This window comes from Peromyscus eremicus, chromosome 1, assembly GCF_949786415.1.
Source record: "Peromyscus eremicus chromosome 1, PerEre_H2_v1, whole genome shotgun sequence".
NCBI lineage: Eukaryota > Metazoa > Chordata > Mammalia > Rodentia > Cricetidae > Peromyscus > Peromyscus eremicus.
The window spans coordinates 24,460,524-24,485,364 of record NC_081416.1 but is presented as its reverse complement, the minus strand read 5'-3'; the positions used below and the strand labels follow the sequence as shown (position 1 = coordinate 24,485,364).

Sequence of the window (24,841 nt, the reverse complement as noted above, 5' to 3'; positions counted from 1 at the left end):
CATCTTAAGCACAGGGAAAGGTACTGAAGTTGGGATTAGGATGTTTGGACCATTGTTCTGGCCAGCTACATTCAGGAACATGTCACACAGCAAGCAGCCACAGAATACTGGGTGTGGAGGACCCAAAACTCAAGAAACAGAGTGTGGCACAGGATGCTAGATTAGCTTGACTCCATGCCCTATTGTTGGCTTAGTGGGAGGCTGGGGCAAGGATTTGAGACCCTGTGTTGGGTGTAATCCTCTGATCCATTAGCCATGTCTGCTATTGGCAAAGGATTAGGACACGGCAGTGTTCGGTGCCCTGGCTTTGCCAAGTGTGCTGGGGAGGAGAAGCAGCAGTCAAATCTGACAGGAGGTGAACCCAGACCTGTGGGAGCCCAGAGCACAGCTGAGTCATGCTGCCCAAAGCAACCGGGAGACTCTTGACAAACACTGACATTCGAGCTGGCTTAGTGTCAGAGCAGGGCTTGGTCAGACCACAGAGAAGGGCATCCAAGGAAGGAAGAGTGGCCTGGTCCAAGGCTCTGTGCGTCCATCAAGAGGACTTGCAAGGTGTGTTTGGGACTTGGGAGTGGTTCCTGCATGCAGGAGGGAAACCTGGCTTGTGAAAGGCCTGCCTAGCTTTGGAAGGAGTGGAGACCTGAGCTGGGAAATGAGAGGTGTGTTTAAGCCGTTCAGACGAGGGATCAGATTTGGTTCGCAGTGAGCAGGGACTGGTTGGAAGGAGAAAGGTGGCGGGGATCTTGGCCTGAGAACTTGCCACACGGATCCTGCTAAAACCTCCTGAGGGCAGAAGAGCAGAGGAGAAAGTAGATCTTGGAAAGAGTTGGCCCTGGCGGATTCAAGACTGGCTGACACAAGCAGGGGAAAGCTATGCCTGGGCTCCCCTTGGCCCCTCTGCTAGGGCAGCTTTTCCTTCCAGCAGAGGGCAGAGGACATGCCCAGCTGCAGACACCTGCTGTCTCTCCTCCAAGACCCGCAAATGTAGATGGATTTTCAACAGGACAAACACACACAGTTCACTCACTTTAAACTCTCCTACCACAGACGGGTCTTCGTTCTCATCGGACTTGCCTCTGAACAACTTGAAGGTATCTGAGAAATCTGTCAGGCCCTCAAAGTCGGCGACATTCTCCAGTTCACAGTCATAGATCTGAAAACCACCAACAGACCCTCAGTTTCTCATTAGAACACAGGTAGAGTCTCGAGTCAACGGGACTGAGTACCACAAGGCAGGAGGATGCAGTGGAACACCTGGGACACTCACTCTCCTGGTGGGGGCGGCATAAAACAACCACTTGGAAAAATGCTGCACTTCCTTTAAGGAGTTAAATATCCACCTATCCTATGGTCCAGAAATGGTGTTTCTAGGAATTTACCCAAGAGAAACAAAAGCATGTCCCCGTGGTTCAAGAATGCCCCTAGTGTTGGGAGAAAGAGTTAACAAACTGTGGAAAGGACAGAGGGAGGGAGGAGGGAAGAAAGAGGGAGGGGAGGGAGAGAGGGGGGATGGAGGTAAGATAGAGTGTGGAGCTGACCCGCCCCCAGGCCAGTCTTGTCCAATATTATTCAACAAGAAGAGACAAACTAGTAATACCACAACAGCATGATGAGTCTCAGAAGCCGAGTCTGGGACCCACGGAGCCCAATGCAGAGTGAATATGGTGTGAGCCCAGTTGTAGGAAGCATATAAGCAGGTGAAGCCAAGGTACCATGGTGGAAACCAGATCAGCTGTCCACCAGAAGGCTGCGGCTCACGGGGAACTGGCTTGAAAGGAGCACAGAGGAGCTTTCTGTGTGTGGACATGGTCTTCCCCTTGGCCCCGGGTGCTGCTCTGTACAGGAGTGCACAACTCCGAAGCTCGGGGGAAGGATCACTTTATGGCATATAAATTATATCTTGACTTTTAAAAAGACAAGAGAGAAAGGTGGACAGGAGGGAGAGAGGGGAAGGAAGAGGGTCAGGGAGGAGAGGAAGAAGGAACATGAACTTGTCCGCTCGGCCCGGTCTCATCAGTTTTCAGTGTGACCGCTTACATGCTGATGTTCCTTAAGCTACACAAAAAGATCATAACACCAACAAGCAAGGATACAGGCCCTTCTACTTTGACAGAAGAATGATTTTAATAACTAGATGTTTCTCATTTAATTTTCTCCTATACTTTGCTCTGACTACGGATTTGTAGCTGACAGAGTTAGCAACTGAACGGAGAACTGGAAAACTCAGAGCATGAATAGGATAGTCCAGACGGCCACCTCTGCCTAGCTCTGCAGCTTCCTCCTACACACGTGTGCCCGTGGTTGTCATGTGACGAGGCATACATGTAACAGAATAGTTCAGACGGCCACCCCTGCCTAGTTCTGCAGCTTCCTTCTGCACATACATGTAACAGAATAAACTTTTCACTTAGCCAAACTGATGACTGTTCGGAAGACAAAATGATGCATGCTGACATCAGTTGCTCTGCAAAGGCAGCTGTGACTTCTGGGTCTCCCTGAGCCAAATAATTCTGGATAATCGTTGGCCTAATTAGTATGGTACCAACCCATTCCTAGCCTTCTGCCAGATGCCCCCAAGCCTCAAAGTGGCAGTCACGCAAACCTAACTCAGCAGCTTTCCTCAAGTCCTGGTACTTGGCAAAGGCGAGCTGTTGCAAGAGGGCTTTCCAGGAGACCAGAGGCACTCCTGGCCCCTCTCCATCAGTACCTACCAGGAGGCCTTTTAAACCCAGGGCCTTATGCATGCTGGGACTGGCTTTTCTCTACGCACAAACGTAGGGTCAAGTACCTTGAGTTTGGAATATCCTTTCTGAATATACTGTCCACATTTTTCATGCTCCCCCGAAGAAGCATAAAATTTGCTCCACCAGTCAACGATTTCTTCCTCCTAAAACCATGTTAAAATGAAAAACATCTTTAGTGATGGTCTGGATTTCTAAGTTACACAGGAAAATTGCTGTGGAATAGATGAGAGACTACTAACTGCTCTGAGGTTGTATGCCTCTGTTTATATGTCCTGTGGGCAGCACACCCACAGTTCTGCTCAGAGGCAGACCTCAACCAATGACATGCATGTGGGGTGTGTGTGTGTGTGTGTGTGTGTGTGTGTGTGTGTGTGTGTCTGTGTGTGTGCGCACATGTGTAGGAGTGTATGTGGGGGTCAGAGGACAACTTCAGGTGACACTACATGAATGCTCTTCACCTCCTGGGAAGCAGCTCTCTTATGGCCTGGGGCTCACATTTGGGCTACATTTGCTGGCTGGCAAACCCAGTCCTCCTTCAGTCTCCATTTCCCCCGGTGCTGGAATACACACACACCACACACACACACCACACACACACACACACACACACACACACACACACACACATCGCCATACTCAGCAGCTTCACGTGGATTCTGGGGCTAGAACTCAAGGCCTCGAACTTGTGAGCAAGTGCTGCACCCACTGAACTCTCTCCCCAGCCCCTAATGAAATGTGTTCGCGTCAGCGTCCACATCTGTACCAGATGTTTTTCTTAGGATCTGTTAATTTGTCCCCTTTGTTTCTTTGCTCACAAATAAAGTAGCATAGCATTTCCAACACATGCTTTCTATGACCTCATTTCCTTGGCGCTTTTAGCAACAATACAAATCTCTCCAAACGAAGAGTTGGGTGAACTGGTTCTAGCTCCAGCCCTTCTGTTACAAGCCACAGTGCCTTGGGCAAGTTGTCCTGCAACTCCGAGCATCAGCGTCTTCATCTAGTGGCGTAATACCAACTGCCTCCACCTGCCTCATAAAGGTGATCTGGAAATCAAGTAAGATCACCAAGAGAGCGAGCTCTGAAACACTGAAAGTGTGAAACCGAGGTAGAGACGATTGGGGTTCCTTTACACCAGTGGCTCCCACCCCATCCTTGAAGATTCCGATACAGCCATTCTGGACTGAGAACTGGGGATTCATTATGGTCGCATAAGTCCCCGGTAATTTCAATTACATCCAGAGCTGTGAAACTTTTGTGTTGATGGGTGGTTCTTGGTTGGGCAGAAGAGATAATATATGAGGCCCTCCCTCATATTCCAGGGCCTGCATAGAGACAAATATTCTCCTTTTGTCTGTTTCTCTCCTTCCCTTCTCCCCCTCCATCCCTCCCTCTATCCATTCCTTTCTTTCTCCCTCCCTTCTTTCCTTCCTTTCTGCATGCAGTCTTGATATGTATTTCAAACGGACCTCAAACTAATCATCCTCCTGCCTCAGTCTCAGAAGAGCTATGATTACAGGTGTGAAGTACCATACCCACCCTCCACTCTGACTTGTAACATCTGCGTGGGAACTGCTTACTGCTTTCTCTAATCTGCCTTAGAAACGGTGCTGTTGTCAAAATAAGTGTCACCTGTTGTCCCCCCTGTTCTGTGGGGATGGAGAGGGACAAGGAGCCAGAGAGGCTGTCTGCAGGCTGGAGACATGGTTCGGAGGTGAAGAGTACTTGTTGCTCTGCCAGACCGTCGGAGATCAATTCCCAGCACCCACACAATCACCTGAACTCCAACTCCAGGGTATCTGATGCCCCTTTCTGGCCACCATAGGTACCTGCACATACGTGTACATACCCACACACCATACACATCCATACACATGAAATCATAAAAGTCTGTTTCTTATTTGGACGTGGGAGGAAGTATTTACAGATTTATGTGTATAAGTAAATGCTTATGTACATGTGCATCTTTACATATGTTTTTAGATGTATACTCGTGTGTGTGTGTGTGTGTGTGTGTGTGTGTGTGTGTGTGCAGTTACAATGAGTTATTTGCCCTTATAGATCATCAGTCCATCCCTGGACTTAGGAAAAAAACTTTACATACTAATTGTAGACAGAAAATACATTGAAAATTGAACCAAGGTCCTTGCACATGCAAAGTCAAGCTCTTTACTCCTGAGAAGCACCCCTAACCCCATGAGCCTTAGATATGCAAAAAATATGTACAATAGTTACCTTTTCTGTCAGCTGAATGTATGAGGTCAGTAGTAAGGAAAATCACATACAGGTCACATGGATGTTTGGTTTAAGATCCCATGAACATTAGGTTTAAAAAGAAAGAGAGTAAGAAACATTATTTTCCTGCACGCTTTATATTATCAACATTTAACAGATCATCTAATTATTCTAGTCAAGAGCATCTCATCACTGAACATATCTTAGAATTCTTCTCTAGAAATACACCGAGGAGTTCCACACAGTCCTTGAATGGCTTGGAGGTATTCACCCATGTTGTGTTTTCAGTGGGGTTGGGTTGTACTGTGGCCAGCTAACACAGTAGGTGCTCAGGAGGGGTGTGAGGGAGCTACTCCTCTTCCTTCTCCTAACCTCTTATCTCATGTAGCTTCAAAAGCATATCCCCAATACAACCGCAATCTCATCCCTTCAAGAACTCTCCTGGAACAGGTGTGTGTGTGACTGCAGGTCATCGTGTCAATACTTTTCTGTTTTCCCCATACCTCTGTGAGAATACCACATAAATACTGATATGAGAACAGTCTTCTAATACAAGGCTGTTAGGTTTCTCGTTAGCCAATTCCTCCCACTGGGATTTCTGCATGGAGAATTTGCCCCTGGCGTTAGGGCCCATCCGGAAATGAGAGAAGGAAGAGCTGGAGTCTGGTGGACTTGGAGTTTCCTCCTGGTACTTGCTGGGACACTGGCTAAGCTCACCCTAAGCCAGTTTAAGAAAATGCTACCCAGTCTCCCTTCCTGAAATCCCAACTTCACTTCCAATCTAAGAGCAACGGTTCACTACCATCCTTCTGTGGTTGCTGTGTGGAGGGCCACGGGCTTCTTCCGGTCCTCACTATTTCTACCTAGACTGACCCTTGTTATAACAGAATTGCCAAGGGAGGCAGAGAGAAAGAGATGTAGCAATTCTTTTTATTAGATCCATTCCAAAACAGGATTAGGGTTAAATAATCATAGTTGGAGTGAGATTTTGGAGAGAAAAATTTTTTAAAAATATCTTTTCACAGTCTCAATGTCTTGAATCCAGATATTTAGTTTGTTCATTCATGTTTATTTTCAGTTATACAGAACTGATTTGGGGTAAAGAACAGGCCGTGTTTAAAAAGCATCCAGACAAGTTGCTGACTTTAAATTTCAGAGCTAGCCCAGGAGGCTTCCTTCATGTCTGCTTGCTCATTATCCCATGCGGAAAAGGAAGGTCAGCAACTCGTGTGACTTTCTTTTTTTTCAATCTAATAAATGAACTTGAAAATCCAATTCAAAGGACTACGTGGCACAGGCCAGTCTCCCCTGCTGCTTAAAATGATATTATTGTCTAAAGGTCTCCTTTCACTCCAAAATCTACTAATAGACCCCGGAGGAATTCAGGTCCTTAGATCAAGCTCCCAGTCCCGTGCGGCCTCATGCACCTTATTATACATACATGCACTGTCCTTGGAGAAGCCATTTTGCCGAGTGCTGTTGACATACTGCTTAAGCACTGGAATTGGAAGGCAGTTGTTGAGATGGCCATGAAGAAATGTCTGTGCTGTCTGGCTGGCACTTTACCAATTGGCCCCACATCCTCACTTCCTGCTTTTCTTTTGATAGTGCTAAAATCATCTGTTAAGAGTTCCCACAGACATCATAGAGGATGATGCCATCCCGGGAAGACTCAGCCTCCGGCCTCCAGTCCTCAGCAACAGCATAAACAGACTCATTCAGTTTATCCAGATACAGAGTTCTTATTTGAGTTAGTGGTAATATGTGTACAGTACATGTACAAGTGATACATGTAATAAAGGGCATTAGTAAGCTCTTCCAAATCTCAACATTGCTCATTGGATTTTACATAGATATATAATGTCTACCTTGACAAAGAGAGGGACTTGGGTGTTTAGAGGAGATTTCATCTTTTCTTATCACCTAGGTGTGAGGGGAGCACTCGAGCTGTAGTCATTTATAGTGTAGTGGGAATGACTTAACATGACCATCTCCTGGCCTGCTGCTCCTTCCGGTTAAAAGCTGATACAAAGGAACCTTTCATAGGGTGTTGCTGGAGTAGCCTAGTCTGAGCACTGTCAAGAAAGGAGTGGAAATACCTGACATTATTTGCCTTGTTCCCTAGTACTACTGAGGGTGACTGGATACACAGAAGGTATGCAAGAAGGATTGATTGGCAATGGTTGATGCTAAGCTGGAGGCAGAGTATCGAGTAAGGACTTACGCTGCCTTTTCCCAGAGTAGTTGTGAAAATCACCGTGAAGAATCTTAAGTCTATTATACATAACTTCTCCCTAGGCAACTACTGTCTTCTTGAGACTAATTGGGACTATTTTCAGTAACTGAACATAGTCATGTTGCCCGATGGGGCTTGGGAATTCGATACTGTCATCTGTGACCGTGTAGACTTGCTACATAGTAGAATCAAGCACACAGCCATCCAGTGCTGGCTGTGGAGCCCACATTTAATACAGTCCAATTGTTAGTGAGTTTGTGCAGTGAGAAGAAGTGGGTTTTTTAAAGGTACCATTTATGGGGTCCAATTGTTAGTGAGTTTGTGCAGTGGGAAGAAGTGAGTTTTTTAAAGGTACCGTTTACGAACATAACACATTAAAGTGCAATCATGTGCATTTTCCAGTCAGTTTGCATATGAAAACATGCTGTGAAAGTTTCTCATAAATGCCAAAAGAAACAGGGAGCTATTTGGTGTTTTCTTTTTTCTGGGTTGACGCTCTCTCATTCCTTCCTGTAGAAGTGGCTGGGATGGTTTTCAGACTGGGTCCCGAGTAAGGATTCTCACCAACTTTCTCCACAGTGAATATAAAAACCTGGAGTGTTCCATATACTGACAAATAGGGTCATTCCAAGCCATGGCAATCCCACCTCACATAGAGGAAAATCCTGACATGTGTGTTCTGACTATTATTGCAATGTTTCAATCAGTTCTAGAAGCTTCTAACCCATGGTATCACTTGGGCTGCCTCCACCAGTGGTTCTCAGTTCCGAATACATGTGTTTGTGTCACATACATGGATAACGTTTTAAGTATCCTAGGTGACTGACTAATGGGGACTGAGGCCACTAGTCCATACCCTAGCCTCTTAAATTGTAGGTTATGATTACATTTGGGGTTGGGTACCTGAATGTCACAGGGGGCTGTCACAGAAAATTTAACAATAGTGAAAGGTTTCTGAATGTGCAACAACTAAAAATTAGCTAAAAATAAAATGTGTAGTGAATCCAATGTGCTTCTGGCAATGTTCACCCAGACTGTACCATGCAACTCCATTGCAGCCTTGGTTCTGACAGCCCATGCATGCATTTTTGCTCTGTGCATGTAGTCACATCACACAACACCGGCGAATACCACCCGAAACACCTCGGCTCAGATCCAAGACCAGTCTATGCTATGAATTGCAGTATTTTTACACACCAAGTTTTCTGCTCGCCTAGAAACATAATGGTTTAATGGAAAATAAAGACATGATATTTTCCTGCCATATTCTTTAACATGCAAATATCAAATTAGTCTATCTTTGGATTGCGTTATGTTAGAATGTTCGAGTTTTAAAGATTTCTCTTTGAGTTGTTGATTTGAGTTTCACACACACACACAAAAGTTAAATGAATTTTGGCTTGAATTTAGGACAGCATTTCCAACCATTTCTGAAACAGCCCTAAACATACTTCTGCCCTTTTGTATTAGTTCTACACATTTATGCAAAGTGGAATCTCAGAGTTGATGATTATAAAATCAAAATATTAATCAACCCTGAAAATTGTTAATGATGCTCTGTGTCCTGCAGAATTACATATGCAGCCGAGATTTAATTCTTCATGTAAAAATGAACAAGCATGTCTATCTCATTAGAATACAAACTTGATTTTGTTTTAGACAAATGGTAAAATTGTGTCTAGCAAAGAATTATTGATAAAATTTTTATAATTAATTATTAGTATATGCTTGATTTGTATACCTTATTTTATATGCCTTTATACCTGGGGTTGTGTAAAAATTTCTCAGGTGAAAAGGGGTTATGAAAAATTTTAAGAAGCCCTGGTTGATAAGATGTCACTGTAACTGCGGACAAATACAAGATTCAGGTCTTGTTTCTATTTAGTCCTTGTAACTTGGTTTGATGATGACCATTATCTTAATAGCCTTGAATGGTTGTTTGAGTTCACCCATTGCTTATACATCTGAAGTACAACCTACCTTAGAAGCCAATAATGGTTTGGTGTCTTCTATTTCAATAACAACATCCCGGCATGGGGGTGCAGACATAAGGGAGGCTGCAAGGCAAAGGACTTTATAATAGAGGACACTTAGAACAACATCCTGGAGAACATTCTATTCCACGTTCAAGTTGAGCAGCCCCAGGATGGATGATACGTTAACCTGGGTGGGACTTTCCAATGGAGGACCATACCTGGATGTAGAAAATGACCCTACACTCATCACCTTCTCAGTATAGCATCCGGCTTTAGACATTTTAGAGGGGCCTATCTGGCCCATTTTTTCTTGGTTTTTGGGTAGTTAACACAATTCCTACCCATGACAAGTGCTTGAAAAAGAATTGTATTGGAGACCAGAGAGATGGCTCTTCAGGTAAAGGTGCTTGATACCAAATCTGATGGCTTGAGTTTGGTTCTCTAGACCTACACAGTGGAAGGAGAGGGCCGCAGGTGGCCCTCTGCCCTCCACATAGGCAACACACACACACACACACACACACACACACACACACACACACACACATATACACACACACACATACACACACACACACACACACAAATAATTAAAAGGATTGTGTTGACTATGTAGGAGTGGGCTTGAGGATGGCGAACTTGTGTCTAAAAGAGCCTCGTTTTCTTAGGATATGGGATAGAGAAACACAAAAGAGGAGCAGAGGAAGAAAGAGGACAGAGAAGGTGATTAGAGAGAAGAAGGGAAGGGAGAGGAGGGACGAGGAAAAGCAGGGGTGCGTTTCTTTTCAGCAGTGTGAAGCTGCTGTTGTCTGGTCAGCCCTAGCTCTCCCAGCGCACGCAGAGGGAGAAGGTCCGTGCCGTGATCTTACATGCAGTTTCCCAGATGTATGTAACTCCGGATTTGGGAGTAAGAGCTTAGGAACAGGAACAGGTCCTGAGTCACTCGGTTTATCTCACTCAGTCAAAGGCGGGTGCCAAGGGCCCAGCCTGATGCCGGGGTGGAGCCACAGGAATATTGAAGTCACAGTTGAATAATTGAAGAAGACACGTGAGCTCCTATGTAAGAACCCAGACAGAAGAGACTCCACCAAGTCCAAAGACCTTCCTGTAACCCACCTAGGCACTGGACATATAGGACACGAAGGATGGGAAGGAAGGTACTTTGGGGAGGGGAGTTTACCATACTCCCTGCATTGGGCTAATTAAACACATTGTTTTCATGATCTCATCCAGCCCTTTGATAATCTTTAAACTATGCTATAATCTCCCTTTTAAAGATAAAAATGTACACGAAAGCAGGTTGTTTGCTCCAGGTTAAGCCTTGACGGATGGAAATAAGTTCATAGACTAGATCTGTTAGACTCTGGTTTCTTTGTTATCAATTACCCCAGAGCCCAGGGAAGAGTAGGCACTCAGTGAATGTCAGAGAAACATTCAGGTAGAGGAAGGAACTGGACATCTACTGAGCATCTATGACACACCAGTTGTTTTAAGGTGGAGTTTTGCATCTGCCTGGCACCCTCAGATAGACAAGTTGCCTGGACACTGCTAATATAAGCTCATCTGCAACTGCAGACCGCTTCAGTCCCACAGGACTCGAGAGCCAGATGGGCAAGGATGCATGAATACCTCTGTATGCAAATCTCTTCCCAAATGCCAGTTCTCCACTTTAGACTACCCAAGGTTCGCTCGCAGACCTGACTCTACTCTTAGGTTTAAGAAAATGCCAGATTTTTCTCTTCTATGGCTCTCCAATGTGTACATCATTTTAATTATGCAGTATCACTAACTGGGAGAATTCAGCCTTGGGGCCCAGCCTATCTTGACCACCAGGCCCATGTGAGCGATTCTGGGGCCAGGGTAGTCTATAGCATTTGTACCTTCCTAACAATTTCACATATTGAACTCATGAACTTCCTATCATCAAACCAATAGAAAAGATACTGGGAAAATGGTTTCTCTCCATTTATTAGCCCAGATAAATGAAATCTTGGGTTATAGTAGTCTTCACTGTTAGAAGAAAAAAGTTGATTGTGGTGATATTGTGTTCCCCAAAATATTGTATACCCTAATAAACTTATCTGGGGTCAGAGAACAGAACAGCCACTAGATATAGAAGCCAGAAAATGGTGGCACACACGCCTTTAATCCTAGCATTCCGGAGGCAGAGATCTGTCTGGATCTCTGTGAGTTCAAAGCCACATTGGAAATAGCCAGGTGTGGTAACAAAAGCCTTTAATCCCAGGAAGTGATGGCAGGGAGCAAAAAGGTATATAAGTTGTGAAGACCAGGAACTAGAGGATGGTTAAGCTTTTAGGCTTTTGAGCAGCACAGTTCAGCTGAGATTCATTCTGGATGAGGACTCAGAGGCATCCAGTCTGAGGAAACAGGATCGGCTGAGAAGTTGGCCAGGTGAGGTTAGCTGTGGCTTGTTCTGTCTCCCTGATCTTTCAGTGTTCACCCCAATACCTGGCTCTGGGTTTGTTCTTATTAATAAGATCATTTAAGATTCATGTTACAGTTGATATTTATGGATCACCAATTCAACACAAAAGTGTTTGGAGACATATGTGTGTGTGTGATAATTATATATATATATATATATATATATATATATATATATATATATATATATATATATATGATAAATACATATAGGGTTTTGCTCAAATGTGCCTGATACATTTCTTCTTCTTGCAGATAGATTTTAGAGGCTCTGTAATATCAATACTAAACCTTCTGGAGGCTAGCCCAGGACTGACTTGTAGCATATCTGCTTAAACAGAAGATATCCATTTCAATCTTGATAGCTTGAATAGAATTTTCCAATCCTCAACTGAGGTCTAAACTCATGAAGACAAAGGATCTAGGATCTTGGACACTAAAGTGACTATGTCCCCAGCCCTTAACATAGTATTAAGTATATGGTAAAATAAAAACAAAGATCTATTGAATAGGTGAAGCAAAACACTGTTTCATTAGCTATTATAATTGAAGTCTAAGTTAAATATTATAGCCTGGCCTATTACTTGCATACTAACTATACAACTTAAGGTAAATCATTAAAGTTTTCTTGTGTGGATAACAATGAGATCTCTTTCCAATGACCTCACAACATCTTTGTCAAGCGTCACTGAAGCGGGCCCATAGACAAAGTGAGTTGGAATAGCAATCTCCTCCCTAGAGCTGGCCAGGAAAAACAAACCTGTAACCATAGCACTTGACAGGGAGAGGTAGAAGAATTCAGAGTCCAAGGTCATCCTGTACTATAAAGAAAAACTCTGTCATTTAGAAAGAAAAATCTCCTCCTCTAAGGCTCATGGTCGGGATCTCTGCCTCCACACCAAAGTATTTACAGCATTGACTTACACACACTAACTTCCTTGTTGGGCTCTTGGACTTAGAGGACAAGATTGTTTTGGTCCATTGGTCTCCCCAACATTTGGACCAATGAACAACATTCTATGAACATTCAGCAATCATTTGTTGGAGGCTGAATGTCTCAATCCCTTTTGCTGATGTAGGAACAGTATCCCCTCAATTTCCAGGACCCTTCTTCAAAGACAAATGGGAATGTTCATGTAGCAGGAAACATTCCCTCAAAAGACATCCTATGTTTGTGCAGGAGCAAGACCTACCAGAAGGTAGCCTCTTGAACACAGGATTCTGCCCTCAAAGTAGTTCAAGGGTTCAGGCTGGCAGCACCATTGACTATCTGTATTTCCCTGGAAGAGCTACCTAGTCTACTGTAAATCACAACTTCCTTCCTCTGTAGCATCTAGACAATGAATATGGTTGGTAAACATTCAATCTGACTAGCTAGGTGTGAAAAGCTCAAAAGAGTAATGTGTAGGCTTGCCTACAGACGTACCTTTTATTTGTGGTACAATATCCTCCTTTCCAGCATACGGATCACAGCGAAAGCGGTCCAGGTGGTCAATGGTGCACTGGCCGACCACGGGCTTCCGCCCAAACTGCCTATGGTCAATGACTTTGATCACCAGTGGAGGCATGTACAGTTCTTCCTTGGGCAAGAACTAGGGATCACAAAAACAGGTGTTCTTTTTTTTTCAAGATCTGACAGGGTTAGCTTTGCTAGTCAGTTCTCCCAAGGGACCAGCCCAGATTCTTTGTGCCCTATAAATATAACCCAAGGGACCTTCCAGTAAGTACTCCAGTGCCTGGGGTGCATGGTAGTTGCCCAGAGCTTAGAGCATCCTCTTTCAGCTGGGCTCTGGGAGATCAAATCCTCCCTCTGCTGTCAATGAGTGCATGACCTTAGGGAACGTTTCTAAGCCTCTGTGCCCGGTTACTTCATCATTAACAGTAGAGTTGTGGGATCCATATGGGAAGCACTTAGAGTGTACACAACCAGCATAATGTGGACTGAGTCTTCGTCGCTGACCCCATTCTCCTCCCACAGGGAGTTTCAGTGGTAGTAACTGTCCAGGACTTTAGTTATCTGCTAGCACAGCTTAAGCAGAATTTAGGAATGGTGGAGACATAGATGAACCTTCAAGAGAAAGAACAGACTTGGAATCCTTCAGTGCTTGAAGGTCAAAGCCAAAGAGAGAAGCTCATTTTGCCTTCACTGCTCCTGGAATGTCGGGGCCTTGATGACACTGCCCTAACTGGGGAACACGGGCTCACGTGGAAGCTTGATTGTGGTTTGGGTGAATGTCTGTCACTGGCCTTCACTGGAATAGACGACAGGGTTCCCTGAGTGCCTCCTCTCACCCCAAGCTAGGTTATAGACTAGAGGTGGTAAGGGGAGGAGGGGAGAGAGCAGACATGGATAGGCAGTGTCTTAGGGATGACTACTTAGGGGTTCTGCATCTACACATCCATGTGGCTGTCTGTCTGCAGCTCATGGGGAAAGAGCTCTGCCGCTGGAGTGGAAGGCCACTCACTTGCTGTGCCCACCTGCATACATTAGTTAGACATTAATTAACCTTTTCATTCCTTCCAAGGTGAAGGAAGTGTGATAAATGTGCCTAGCACTGAGCTGGAGTTGTGGACGATGTTGCACACTTGCTCAGAGGCCTGAGAAGCCATTTCTCCTCTCTAGGCCTCAACTGGCTCCTCTGCAAAACAAGAGGTTAAACCACATGGTCCCGAGGTTCAAGAGCAGTGGTTTGGGGACACAAAGGAGATGGCTGAGTTAGGGAAGAAATGGGACAGTTCCAGCCCTCCATCTTTGTCAGCCAAGGAAATGTCACTGTTGTACATCTTTTATACAGCAATGTAAAGATGAAAACTTCTTTATACAAGTTAAGGATTTCATTTCTTTAAAAATGGACACTTTGGTTTCCTCTTGTTCTATTTATAACAGGTGGAGGCATGTGAGTCCTGTCTGATGCCTCACACTTCTAATAACCAGAGGTAACTTCTAAGGAACAAAGAAGGTGCCATGCCCCACCACCCACTCCGGGTTCCTCCACAGCTCTTTCTTTCCCGGACATGCAGACCCTAGCAGGAAGGTTCCGGCCTACACACGGTTGCACCACTTGGAGTCAACAATCTGGCCCGGAGGGGTTGACTAAGGGGCTACAGTAGAGACCAAACCCTCAATGGAGAAACAAGTGCTGTTCATAGACACTTCCCCATCACGGGAGCTGTCGGAAGCTCTCAGAAGCTGGCTCCAGATAATCTAAGGAGAGGGAAGCCCCGACATGTTCATTATGGGGCTAGGCTCTCTGTCTGCCGGATTCTGGAAAGAATCAACTGTGGGGGAATACACCCTCACACCTCAGGCATGGACACACATGGAGTATACACTCACACTTCAGGTGTGGACACACATGGAGTATACACTCACACTTCAGGTGTGGACACACATGGAGTATACACTCACACTTCAGGTGTGGACACACGTGGAGTATACACTCACACTTCAGGTGTGGACACACGTGGAGTATACACTCACACTTCAGGCATGGACACACATGGAGTATACACTCACACTTCAGGCATGGACACACATGGAGTATATACTCACACTTCAGGTGTGGACACACGTGGAGTATACACTCACACTTCAGGTGTGGACACACGTGGAGTATACACTCACACTTCAGGTGTGGACACACATGGAGTATACACTCACACCTCAGGTGTGGACACACATGGGCTCCCGCAGTCTAGATACTGTACCACTTTCATGAAGAGAACAGAGCTTGGGAAGTTGGGCGTCTTCTTAAGGTTTTTGATCACCACTGACTCTACTCTTTCCCCTCCACACTCCACCACGAGGCTGGGGGATGTGATAGAAGCCATCTGGTAGTTTTTCATATTTCTTAAGCCCCAAGCTAGAATCTGAAAAAACAAGTTAAAGAGAAGGGAAGGAAAACTGACATATTTAAAATGCCATATAAATCTGGGTGGTGGTGGCACACACCTAGAGGAAGGTGGATCTCTGAGGTCGAGACCAGCCTGGTCTATAGAGTGAGTTCCAGCCAGGGCTACACAGAGAAACCCGGTCTTGAAAAACAAACACCAAAAACAAAAACAAAAACAAAAACAAAAACAAAAACAAAAAACACCCTCCCCAAAAAAACAAGAACAACAAAACATATAAGCAGAAATCCAGTGTCAATCACCAAACAATCTTTAAGATGGACTGATGCACATTCACCTAAAGCATCAGGGAGTAGTTATCTTCAGGAGCCTGTGGACACACAGAGGAAGTAGTTCTACCCTTCTGTTGGAGAGCTTAAAAAAGAGCAGCGTAGCTGTAAATGCTGACAGACAGTCAGCTTCTCTAGGCGTCCGCTGCAAACAGGATGAATGCTGTGATCTACTGCGGGGCAATTTGGAGGATCAAGCATAAACCTCTTCTCCGGTAAGGGGCTTGCAAGCATTCCAAACTGGTAGCTGCCGTTTGAAGCTTCCCTTGTCTGTCTTCTAGAACGCCCAGCAAAACAGCCGAGCTAACCACGCTCGCTTATCAGGGACACTCTATCAAGACACAAGGTCGTCTCCACCAGCCCGTGTCTGCCCTAATCATCGCCACTGTCCACAAGCTCCCCCATTCCCTGCCTCTGCCTCCCTTGCAGGTCTTCTCTCTGTTCACACAGGCACTTTCTCTTGGGCCGTCTTCTCTTTCTCTGGCAAACCTCCCCAAAATCTCAGAAATCTGCTTCTTGTTGCTTTAAGACTTCCATTTTCTATAACTATTTCTATTTGGGGGGTGGGGAAGATTTTATATATATATATATATATATATAAAAATAAAATATATATATAGCATGATGCTATATATATATATATATATATATATATATATATATATATATATATATATAAAATATATATATAGCATGATGCCATTCCCTACGTTAACAGTTCCTGCTTTGTTCTACCCTTTGCCTGGATGAAGTAAAACCTGGAGAGAATACATACCTCAATAGCGGTGAGCTGAACCACGGGCCTGATCCCCTGAGGGACCATGTATAAATGTGGTGCTCTTTGAGAGGGAAGAATGGGAAGGTTGGAGCCATCCTGTGAACCAAGCACAAGCTGTCAGTGTTTCCCTTTCATTAAAGCCGAGAGTGCCTGCAAGTACTAGGATGCATTCAGGCAGCTCAAGAACTACATCAGCAAGAACAGAGTGATGTGTACCTTGTTCCTCAGAATCAGCTCTGCTGTCACAAGGACGTCCCCACAGGCCTTGTCTCCATTCATAACGGGATGCCAGAGAAGCTTAGGAGTAACATCTGTTTCCGAGTTCAGTTTCACCAAAGGAGAGCAAATACTTCGACCTAAAAATTCATCTTTGCCCTAGAGAAGTAAACCACACACAAACTCGTGATCAAGCAACCCTTTGGCCTTCTACCATGGCCCCAGGTCATCTTAAAACTTCATATTACCTACCACTTGGTCATTGTCAAAAAGTTCTATGATCACTTTGGGTGGGTTCTGTAGGACTGTTTGGGGTTCCCCAAAGATTTCAACCTCATCAAATATAATTGTTTGGTCCCAGGTGGGATTCAGGGTGGAGTGGATGATCTCCGTGGTTTTGCTTCGATGGAGAAAGGAGACGTGAGCATATGGATCTATGGACATATGGAAAAGGATAATAACAATAGAGTCATGGCGAAGACTACCTTTCTAGGACAGCTCATTTCTTCCCAAGGCTTTTCCTCTAGACATAGTGGTCACATGCTTTCACTAACCATTTGAAGACAAGGACTCTAGAAAGCAGGGCATCACAGAGGAAGGTATCATGGTGAGTCAGAGGCACCTAAGGGAAGCCCTGATATGTGCAAAGGAGTGTCTCTCTGGAGTATACTTATCCCCATCAAAGTTAATCAGGCACATGCTCTTTCACGATCTAGAGTATAAGCTTTGCACCCAGACGCATGTAGTGGCAAGCCCCTGTCCCCATGACAGGAAGAAAAAAATATTTAATCTTCCTAAGTATTTAATATTCCTAAATATTTAATCTTTTTTGGTTCCTTCCTCTCTGCCATGAAAGTTGTATCTGTTTCCCATTGGGTAGAAGATGAGATGGTGTGAAAAATTTAGGCTGCTTAGGACAGAGCTATTATCTACATTACTGATAAATATCAGTTATTTTTATGTTTTTGTTTCTACTGTTTTGATAAACTGATACATAACCAGTTTATAAGTCGGGAGTGGTGGTTCATGCCTTTAGTCCCAACACTGGGGAGGCAGAGTCAGGCTGATCTCTGTGAGTTCCAGGCTAGCTTGGTCTACAAAACGAGTTCTAGGACAGCCAGGGCTATACAGAGAAAACTTGTCTCAAAAAAAAATCAAAACAACAGCAAAACAAAACAAAAACTCAATTTATTTCATGCTTTTGTTTCTACTGTTATCCATTCAGAAAGTTTTATATTTGAGCGCCGGGTTTTAAGAATATAGCAGTAATTAAGAAAGGCTCAGCTGCTCTCCGAATCTACAGCTTGTAACAGCAGAAAAGTGTTTCCAATCTTATATACCAAGAAGTAGTCTGTGTTCTCCTACATGATAAATAATTACAATAAACCATTTCAGTTTCCCAAAGAGTTGACGTTTTCCAGCAATAAAATAACGTCTAACTTGAAGCTCTTGTGTATGTCAAGGGGGAGCTTTTAGCATTGCAGGTAGCCATCACGTGACTAGGACTTTGTTATTTTGCTTCATTGATAAATCTTGTGCCTCCAACTGTGAGAAATGTGCTTAAAGTTTTTATGCAAACATCAGTGAAGAGTTTTCTAAACATTCCGATTGGATCTACAGTGAGGGAGTGCCCCCTGGTGGATACTATTTGAAAATGTCTTCAAAACATTTTTGAAGCTTTGTTCCACAGAACAGGATAATCTTTATCTAATTTGTAGATCAAGATCTAATTTATGGACTAGATCTAGCTAATCTTGTCTAATTTATTAGGGAAGGAAATTATTCACAAATGCTGATTAAGAGGAATACTTGGGACACAGTTCAGAATTGATACAAGTACATGATAGTATTAGGCAAGTGTGTTAAGAGCTGTCTCCATAGAAAAACCAAGCAAGCTTTGCTGGCTTGCAGATCTCCGAGTGGAAGGTCCCTTAATAGGCCAGGATGGTCCCTGTACTATCTGTACATTCAGAGGAAGGAGCACAGCCAAAAACCATGTGGAGCACCAATGTGAGGACATTGAGGCCTCACAGTTACGCAGTGATAGAAGGTGGCTGGGATCGGGGTGGAGGTGACGGTGGGGATAGGCAGCAGAACAGGCAAAAAATACTACATATGGCTCACAGCCAGGTGCTATGGGCTCATGGGCTTGCTGTGTGATCTTTTTATCATCTTGAGAACATAACCAACAAATGTAAAGAATCTTCATTTACCAATTGGTCCAGGCAGGACTCAGGGTTAAAAAGCAGCCATGCACACAAAGAGAACACTGAAGCTGCTCTTCATGGCACTTTAATGCTCAATAAGTAATTATTAGTGTCCAGGGGCCATGTGTCTCCTGTGTATTCTAGTACCCAGGAACAGTTCTTAAAGCAGTTGGTAATTCCTTAGGTAATGACTGGGCTGTTTTCTTCCAATATACCAAAGTAGTCTCCATATGAAAAGGGTTCTCTTATAAGAAACGAAAACAAAACAAGACACAAAACTACTTGATGGGCAGTAGAGTCAAGCTGGCCCGCCATGTAATAGTGTATCAGGGATTTCCCTTCACCTGAAAAGCTGTCTTTGTCCAAAGCCATGAGGTTCCGAGCTTGATAAATGTAGCAGCGCAGGTGGTAGATGTAGACTCCTGAAATGAGGAGGGTGACGAGAAATAGGACACTGTTAGCAAGGTTGTTCTGGAATGTTTGGAGGTGGTATGTGTTTCAGACACATGGGTCACTTATCTATTTCCCCACAGCAGAGAGCACAAATATTCCCAACATAGTGGTTTCTTATAAAAACAAAACAACAAAACAAACTTACAGTGGTCCTCTTTCTGATCCATGGTTTTACTTCCCATATTTCAGCTGCCCATAGTCAATCTCAAGTCACAAACATTAGAATGTTTGTCTAAATTCCAATGTAAACAGTGGAATAGTCCAGAAATAAATAATTCACAAGTTTCATATTGCAAGTCTTCTAGTGTGATCAGTTTCAAAGCACCCAGCTCCGTCTCCCTTGGGATGTGGGTTGTGCCTCTGTCCAGTGTATCCATGCTGTATATGCTGCCTGCCCATTAGTCACTCAGTAGTTCCTTATCTCAGTTATCAAACTGACTGATGTAGTTATATTGTAGGGCTGTTAAGTAACATTTATTTAGTAAAAGCCCAAAGCACAAGAGTAGTAATACTGGCACATTATTATAGTGCATTAATAACTGTTTCATATTTATCATGTTACTGCTATTTACTTGTCACTGTGTCTAATTTATAAATTAAACTTTATCACATGTATGCACATATAACACGAGACAGTTACAAGCAGGGTTGGCAGGGGAGTCTTAGGGTGGAGCTGATGCATGTAAGAGGCAGGGGAACACATAACAGGGGTATACTTTAAACTACTATATGGCAGGGGTGGTGCTGCACACTTTTAATCCCAGAATGCAATAAGCAGAGGCAGCTTGGATTACATACAGAAACCCCTTCCAAAGATAAAGTCAAATCAAATAAGTAACTGCTGTGACAATCCCAATGCCAGCATGGCAATCAGGAAAACATTAGTTCTGCTATGAACTTCCTGGGTTTAGTGCACAGCTGCTCGTCACAGACTCTCCTGTGAGCATGGGTCTCTAGCAGTCACCGAGCAAGGCCTAGATGCTACATTAGACCCAGGTATGGGATAGTTTTCTGCTAAACATTTCTTTGACTTCTAAAATTTTTCAAACTCCTCTTATTAATGCATGCACACACAGATATACCTTTCATCTGAGTGATATTTTTATCACATTTGATGATCTGAAGAGTTTTCTAGAGATGAAAGTGACAGATGCAGAATTCACAGCTGTGTTTAAAACTTACTGTCAAAATTACAGGAAACAATGGGTGTGTTTGCTCCAAACACAGTGGTGGCACTGTGTTTCTGCTTTTCCAAGCTCTTTTCATCTCCATCCTCTGTGGTGTCTGCTCCCTAAAATAGGAGGAAATCATCGTCATCATCATCATCATCACCATCATTCATCATCATCATCACCCTCATCCATCATCATCATCATCATCATCATCACCATCATCACCATCATCACCATCATCACCGCCACAACCTGAAAACAAGCAAGCCAAGAGGTGAGACTAACAAACAACTGCAGCAGTGGTTTTGAGGACAGATTTTATCATGAACCACTCCATTTTCCAAGGTGAGTAACACGCAGGGCAGTGAGTGACCTCTTCAGAGTCACCCCGCTAGAAGGTGTCAGAGCAGGAGGTGGAAGCCTCAAGTTCAGGTTTACCAAACCCTACTGTTGAAATAATGGGGAAACAGTGGATGCTCTCCAAGGCTGGGAGAAGGAGGACAGAGCAGCAGAGTGTGGTGGGGTCAGAGTGTAGAGGAGAAAACAGACTGTACTTAGAAATGGTCCTCTCCACTCCCCGCCCCCTCCCTTCCTCCCTGTGTGTCTGAGTGGGATGTGTGTGCACCTATGTGCGTGTATTCATGCACAGCTGTGTGTGTGGCCAGAACAGGACATCGGGTGTTCTGTGCTATCACTTGCTTTCTCATTCCCTGGAAACTGGGTCGTGTTGAACTGGAGCTCACTAGTTTTTGGTGAGATCCGCTGCCAGTGTCGAGCCCCGGTGACCTTTCTGTTCCCCTTTGCCACCATTTCCCCACTCCTCAGTGCTGGGATGACAGTCATCTCCTACCACATACACCCAGCTTTCTGACATGAGTACTGGACATCTGAACTTGGGTCCTTTAGGATCGCACAGCAAACGTTCTTAACCACTGGGCCGTCTCCCCCATCCATGGAAATGGATCATGGCCGCCATGTTACACAGATCACTCATTGCTGTCCCTATTCCTTCTACTGACCTGCACCCCCACCCCCAACACCTACCTCCTTCCCTGTGCCGTCACCTGAATCATTTTTTAACTCTGTGAGCCATCCTTCTGTTTTTCTCACCTGGGTCTGTATATTCAGCTCTTTTGTTCTGTTAAATAGCTACAATTTCCAGTTTCCAATTTCCTGAAACCAGGGCCCTGGCAGACACACTTGGGAAATTCTGGGAGAAACAGATGTGCCTGCAGTACTGTTCTGAAGACCTCTCCTGTGGTAGTGGTTTCTTCCTAAGATGGGAGTCAATGGACACTCAGAGCATATACCTTTCCCCCAACTTCTTCACAGTCGTGCAGCACTGAGGTTACATGGGCCTCTCTGGACTTGGCTGTGCTTTCTACATCACTCACACATTTTCTCTACACCAGTCTTATTCACCCTTTGGCTTCTGGTTACTTACAAGGGCACCTTCAAGTTTAAAGATGGCAGCGGCACCGTGTGTTTCTGAAGGAGCCATTTTTCTCCTCCAGCGTCTGCGGCGAAAGGTGTCTGAACTGCGCTGTTTCCAGTGGAATTTCCAGCCAATCAACGAAGCGTATTCCCAGCCCTCCCGGTCTTCTAATTCTTCCATGGCCTAAAATAGAAGCATATCTTTTAATGAGAAATAATAATCTCCCTCATATTGATAAAGCAGACCACTAGGTCAATGGACAAATTGTAATCACGAAAGTCCACTCTCTGTCAAGTGCTATGTGAGGAGCCATGGATGCTACAGAGATTGAATAGATGCCAGCTCTGACTTGGCAGAGCTGGCAGACTGTGGGCTACAGGGAGGCAACGGTAGCAACATTCAGACATGGGAGTGCGTGAGAGTGGGTTCTTCTTAAGATTGAGCTCACAAGAACACGTGATGCATTTTATATACGGGGTAGAATGGTATCATCCCTTAGGATTTAAATGTCTTGTTTATGCTAAAAGCTGCTATAATTAGTGATGATGTGATAGACCAGAGTATATTATCTCTGTGGTAACTATTAACCAAGTGCAGTACTCTCAAGTTAAACATGATTCATATGCACATGATCTGTTTTCAGAAATAGTCCTCAAGGCTGAGGTAACACCGAAGAAAAGGATAGACGTGGCCTTTGCCTCCATGTATTTGACATTTGAGTGGACAAAAATTTATATAACTGTCTTACAAGTGTAACCAGACTGAACAAATGGAAAATAATACTGGATATTATTGATGAATTTAGAAATAAAAGCTCCATGTAGGGTTGTGGTCTTTTTTTTTTTCCACTTCAAATAAACATAAAACCCAAGGTTCATATGATCTTGTCACTTCCTCTGTGATAGTATGTAGTGGGTAGCTAGCTGTTCCAGCTTTGACCTGGAAATACTACCCCCAGTGAGGTTTCCAGTAACTGTCACGCCTACCTATGACCTGCCCCTGAGGTGGGGCCGAGACGGGAGCCCTTAAGATCGGAGATCTGGATGTGCCAGCTCTCTTGGTTCCTGGTAATCCTGGATGCTGGATGGTAGACCGAGCAGAGTTCTCCAGAGAACACCGCTGGACTGCACTTCACCTCTCCTGGATCCTGTAACCTATCCCTTTACTTGTTGTAAGTTACTCCATAAAGACAAGGGCATATTTTGTGTATGTACTGAAAATGAAGCAGGTTAGAGACATGATTGAAGTCTCAGCACGGCTCATGAATGGACCTAGGATTTCTGACAGTGGCCTAGTGTTCTTCCCAAGTCATGCTGGTGCTCATGTGGAAAGAGAAAGTGAAACACATCTAGAAATTTCTCACCCAGTCAGGGTGGGACGATGCTGTATTTAAGACACATTTATTCTACCACACTCTGTACCGAGAGCAGGCTGCCAAGCAAGGCGGACACCAAGACGATGTAGCTCTATTTTTGTCCCCTGGGAGATCATCACTGAATAAACTGTAACTTCACGATACCAACTAGAGTCAAGCCTTTAGAGCAATAGGAAGAGTTCCTGTCTTAGTATTAGTCTAACCTGCGTTCAAAGGTCATCTTGGTCACTTTCTAGAGATATGACTTACATCAAGTTTATTTCATAGCTATGAACACCATCCACAGAATGAGCAACATCCCAGACCTTATAGCTTATGCATGATGCATATGTGTGCTAAGCATTCTAAATGACATGTAAAACATACCATTTATTATTAATTTCATATTATCATTCCACTTAATTTACCATGCAGTTTAAATCTTTTTAATAACCTAATTAAATTAGGGTATGGATAGTTATATGTCAACTAGATACAAGCTAGAGTCATTTAGGAAGAGGGAACCTCAAATGAAAACTGTCTCTACCAGGTTGGCCTAAGGGCAAGTCTGGAGGGCATTTTCTTGATTGATGATTGATGTGGGAGGGCCCAGCTTACTGTGGATGGTGCCACCTCTGGTCAGGCAGTTCGGGGCTATAAGAAAGCAGGCTGGGCAAGCCATGAGGAGCAAGCCAGTAAGCAGCCTCTGCATCAGTTCCTGCCTCCAGGTTCCTGCCTTGAGTTCCTGTCCTGACTTTCCTTCATGGTGGACTGTGATCAGGACACGTGAGCTGAAATATTAAGTCTTCCTCTCCAGGCTGCTTTCATGGTGTTTTATCACAGCAATAGAAAACCCTACCTAAGCCGGGCGGTGGTGGTGCGCACCTTTAATCCCAGCACTCGGGAGGCAGAGCCAGGCGAATCTTTGTGAGTTCGAGTCCAGCCTGGTCTACAAAGTGAGATCCAGGACAGGCTCCAAAGCTACACAGAGAAACCCTGTCTCAAAAAAAACAAGAAAGAAAAAAAAAAAAACCCTACCTAAGATAGATGGTTCTAAGTCTTGCTCCCATTTCACCGAGACTCTAGAGTCGGGGTTTGAATTTCTCTGCATCTTGTTCTAAGTCCTGAGGTATCATCAACACTGTCTTATTCTGCCAGCATAACCTCAGAGTCCTTTTCTATTCTTCCAAAGGCCTCACCCACTGTCTCAGCTTCTTCTGGAGGGCTTGTGGAAGCACGGACGGCTGTTCTCATCCCCAGAGTTGCTGGAGGGAGGCATTTCTAACATATCAGGCAGGCAGGGTACACTTGCAGAACCCTGAATCCCGGTATCAGATCCTCGATTTGCAAATGGCTCTGCAGGAACAGCCATGCGGCTGGAACTCTGCATGGTGTGGCAGGCAGAGCAC

The 24,841-nt window shown here is 44.4% G+C and overlaps 1 protein-coding gene across 1 annotated transcript in view; it reads right to left on the bottom strand.

Moving 5' to 3' along the window:
• The window catches only part of Myof (myoferlin), a 147,208-nt gene that overhangs the window by 21,291 nt on the left and 101,076 nt on the right, over window positions 1-24,841 (bottom strand). The window contains exons 30-41 of the mRNA XM_059253753.1: window positions 22,088-22,261; window positions 20,654-20,762; window positions 19,363-19,440; window positions 17,064-17,245; window positions 16,812-16,970; window positions 16,593-16,691; window positions 15,345-15,506; window positions 13,063-13,228; window positions 9,196-9,272; window positions 4,980-4,991; window positions 2,789-2,887; window positions 1,028-1,153 (exon numbers count right to left, since the gene is read on the bottom strand). Coding sequence (XP_059109736.1) covers window positions 1,028-1,153; window positions 2,789-2,887; window positions 4,980-4,991; window positions 9,196-9,272; window positions 13,063-13,228; window positions 15,345-15,506; window positions 16,593-16,691; window positions 16,812-16,970; window positions 17,064-17,245; window positions 19,363-19,440; window positions 20,654-20,762; window positions 22,088-22,261 — 1,443 coding nt within the window. The remainder of the gene's footprint in view (window positions 1-1,027; window positions 1,154-2,788; window positions 2,888-4,979; window positions 4,992-9,195; window positions 9,273-13,062; window positions 13,229-15,344; window positions 15,507-16,592; window positions 16,692-16,811; window positions 16,971-17,063; window positions 17,246-19,362; window positions 19,441-20,653; window positions 20,763-22,087; window positions 22,262-24,841) is intronic.